The sequence below is a fragment of the Terrapene carolina genome, unplaced genomic scaffold (genome assembly GCF_002925995.2).
Source record: "Terrapene carolina triunguis isolate 2854851 unplaced genomic scaffold, T_m_triunguis-2.0 Scaffold28863, whole genome shotgun sequence".
In the NCBI taxonomy this organism is placed as follows: domain Eukaryota; kingdom Metazoa; phylum Chordata; order Testudines; family Emydidae; genus Terrapene; species Terrapene triunguis.
In genome coordinates, this window is record NW_020693214.1 from 152 (window position 1) to 3,840 (window position 3,689).

The 3,689-nt window shown below is 62.8% G+C and overlaps 1 protein-coding gene across 1 annotated transcript; it reads right to left on the reverse strand.

Moving 5' to 3' along the window:
- Window positions 1–742: 742 nt before the first annotated feature.
- Window positions 743–3,686, reverse strand: LOC113409056 (ATP-dependent Clp protease proteolytic subunit, mitochondrial; the record flags this gene model as incomplete). The annotated part of the gene is made up of 6 exons (XM_026662628.1): window positions 743–1,265; window positions 1,824–1,929; window positions 2,256–2,443; window positions 2,629–2,725; window positions 3,251–3,322; window positions 3,657–3,686. Coding segments are annotated over 6 exons (657 nt in total), but the record flags the coding sequence as incomplete, so codon positions are not given.
- Between the last annotated feature and the right edge of the window lie 3 nt (window positions 3,687–3,689).

A 3,689-nucleotide genomic window follows, 5' to 3' on the forward strand; every position in this document is an offset into this window, starting at 1 on the left:
GACACCAAACCCCCCTTTACGCAGCTTCCTGCTGCCTTCCCTAGAATCCACTCTGCCGTCAGCCCGACGGGCTCGTCTTTACCTCCTGGCCTGGACGACCCCGCAGGACGAGACCCGCGTGCTCCTCTCTCCCCCTCCTCCCGGGCCAACGCCCCCTTGCTCCAGGTCAGACGTTCCCTGTGCTCTACCCGGGCTAGCTTTAAAAGGCTCAGGCCACGGCCCTGTCCCGCCCCTCCCCAGGGGCAGGGCACGACCCAGGCCAATGCATTACATCACCCTTCTACAAGAGCCATTGTGGACCTGCCCTGCCCCACCCCAGAGGTGGCCGCATTTCAGTCCAGAGTGAACCAGACCCTTGTGTGGCGTTGCTGTGCACTGTTAAATAGCTGCTGCGCTCCACCCCAGAGGTGGCTGCTGCAAACCCTGCTTGGGGGTCTTTCCACAAACAGTCCTATGCAAAAAACACGCTCGCTGGTCAGCAAAGACCTGCTGAGAATCACTCCCAAGCAGGGACTGTCCCAGCTGCTGGTTTGCAGGCACACAGCACTGGGCTATTCCCTGCTCCCTGCAGGTCGGTGGGAAGCAGAACTCAAGTGAGAGCAGCCCCCAGGCTGCTCCAAGAGACACAAGGGGACCAGGACATGGGGAGCATAAAGACACCCCCCCTCAATCTTAAGAAATATTTGTCTCACACATCTTCACCTGCTGACGTTACAGGGGAAAGGACCCAACACAGAGTGCGAACAGCTTGGCGAGTTTAATTTAGTAACGATCATTCAGCTAACGACTCTACACCAGGAGGGGGGCGTGTCCTTGTGACCCAAAGGTACCAAAATAATCGGACCCTGCCAGACACACCCCAGCTCGGACCAACATCTCGCCAGCTGCTGGTGGGGCAGCAGAGGGGGACGCCCAGTGTGGGGTATGGGGATGGTTCCCTCTTGCATCCGTCTAGCAAGCGGGGGGGGGGGTAATCTCAGCATGGGGCCCTGCCGCCCCCAGCCCTCTGCTTCGAGGGGTTGGTGTCTCCCAGCTTCTTCCCTCCTGGCTGGAACGATCCCCAGCCGCCTCTGTCGGTTCCCATCCGAGCCCAGGGGGCTCTCAGGGCTCAGCCGAGGAAGAGGAGGAAGGCGGGGAAGGCTCTTTCTGGACCAGCTCCGGCTCGTCCTCCCCGTCATGAGGGGGGTGGACCAGCACCTTGTCCAGGATCCCGAACTCCTGGGCTTCCATGGGGCTCATGTAGCGATCTCTCTCCATGGCGGACTCTGCAGGACAAGAGCACGGGGAAGGTGAGGGGTGCCCTGGGCGGGGGGGAGCCTCTAGACCCTGGCCCAGGGCACATCACCCTCTAGTGACTGACCCAAAGAGAGAGGGGGGATAAAAGCCTTAACACTGCAGCAGCCCCTGGAGATCCCCCTGGAGTTCCCACATCTGGAGCTGAAGAGCAGAGGGGTCTAGCCCCGCTGGTGCCTCTGGGGCTCTGGAGTTAACAAACCCCTGCACTGCTTGAGATAGTTCACCCCATCAGTCTGGCCTACAGCATCCATTCCTTCCTGACCCCTGCAGTAGCAAGCAGCTGATGCCCTGAAGCATGAGAGCTGATCGCCCTGCCTTCAGGATCTGAACTTTGACCTCTCCACATGGGGGGAAGGGGGTCTGGATCCAGGCCCATTGGTGACAGGGGCCCCACTCCCTCCCATTTCACCCACAGAACGGAGACGTTTTGGGAAGCCCAGTACCGCTGTCCCCGCCTTCCCCTCCCCCATCAGCCTCTCTCCACCGGAGACCCCAGAGGACGGCTGGGAGATTTCGGGGGCACTCACCGATCACCTCCAGGGGCTGCTTGGTGTGCTTGGCGTACAGCCCGTTGATCTGCTTCTTCAGCGTCAGGATCTCCTCGGCTTGGATGGCGATGTCCGTGGCTTGCCCCTGCGGGGAGGCACCGTGAGGTGCAGCCTGGCTTCACGGAGCCCCCACCCCGACTAGTCCAACTGCAGCAGGCGCAGAGCAGAGCTGCGCCAAACTCGTCCCAGGCATCGCCCGGGAATGATCGGGGGCCTCTATCCACTCGGGGACGGCGACCTTAGGTCAAAGGTTCCCCCTAGCCCAGAGGGACCCCCAAGACCAGCAGCCAGAGGGGAACCCGCCCCCGTGGTCCAATCATTCCTCATCAGTGCCTGCTGGGGTGGCCCCCGCACGTCCCCCGCCGCAGGGCTCCCACTCCCGCCAGGGGGCAGACCGGTGCCCGGACTCACCCGCGCCCCTCCCGAAGGCTGGTGGATCATGATGCGGGAGTTGGGCAGGGAGTGCCTCATGCCCTGGGAGCCGGCAGCCAGGAGCAGCGACCCCATGCTGGCCGCCTGCCCCACGCACCAGGTGCAGATGGGGTTCAGGATGTACTGCATGGTGTCGTAGATGGCCAGCCCCGAGGTCACGGCACCACCTGGAGGGAGAACCGGAGAATGACGGCGAGGACCCAGCAGCGGGGGGGTGGCTGGAAGGAGCAAGGCCCCAGCACTGGCTGTGGAGCTCCTGGCTGCTCCAGTCCCAGCCTCTGCCAGCAGGGGGCACTTCGGGGCACGGCCGGCTGTTCTCACGGTGGCGCTCGCAGTCTGGGCTCCCACTCACCGGGGCTGTTGATGTACATGTGGATCGGCTTCTTGTTGCTCTCTGACTGCAGGAACAGCAGCTGGGCAATGACCAGACTGGCCACCCCATCGTCGATCTGCAGAGGGTGGAGAGAGAGGTGACAGCGACCTGGGGAACTCCCTGCTGCAGGGGCTTGGAGAAGCAAATGCAGCGGCTGGGGCGGTTTGAGGCTTTTCCCCCCAAGGCCGAATCATTTCACGACCATTAACTCTCGTGGCTCAGAGAGGAAAGATCAGGTGAGGCAGCCTCCTGCTTCAGGGCGCATGGCTGTCAGGGGTCAGGAAGGAATTCTGCTAGCTCAAACCACTCCTCACCACCATGTGGGGTGGAACGCCTCCTCTGATGCCCATTGGTCTGGTCCAGTCCATTATTTGGGGTGGTGAATACAGGGATAGAAGGGCCCATTGGTCTGACAGCACAGCAAGAGGGTTTGCTGGCCCCCTGGTCCAGTGTATGTGTGGGGCTCTGGCCCAGAAGGACACTAGAGTGGCTGACCCCGTGCCCCCGTTAGAGACAGGGGGACCCCCCCCCTTTATCTCCTGTTGGGTGGGGGCTGCGCGAGCCCAGGGTGGCTGGGCCAGGAGCTGCCACGGACACTCACCGGCCCCATGACGCACACGATCCTCTCCCGCAGCAGCCGGGAGTAAATGTCGTAGGCTCTCTCGCCGCGGCCCTGCAACACACACCCGGAGCTCAGCCCACGGTCAGCACCCCTCCAGGGGCAGGGAGGGAATGCGGGGGGCACAGGGGAGCCTGGGAGGGGAGCAGGATTCATGATCGCGTGTGGGAGCCCTGGTTTCGCAGCTCACAAGTGAAATGAGTTTGGTGGGGCTCAGTTCAGCTGCTAGACAATGTTAACAGCTCAGCCCAAAAGCCAACACCAGAACAGGCTCTGTCCAGAGAGACCCAGGGCTGGGCTAGGGGGGGCTGTGGGTTGGGAGTGAGGGGCACCAGCAGGGCTGGGCTGGCAGGGGGCTGCGGGTCGGGAGTGAGGGGCACCGGCTCACCGTCTGCTCCACCACGATGGGGATGAGCGGGAT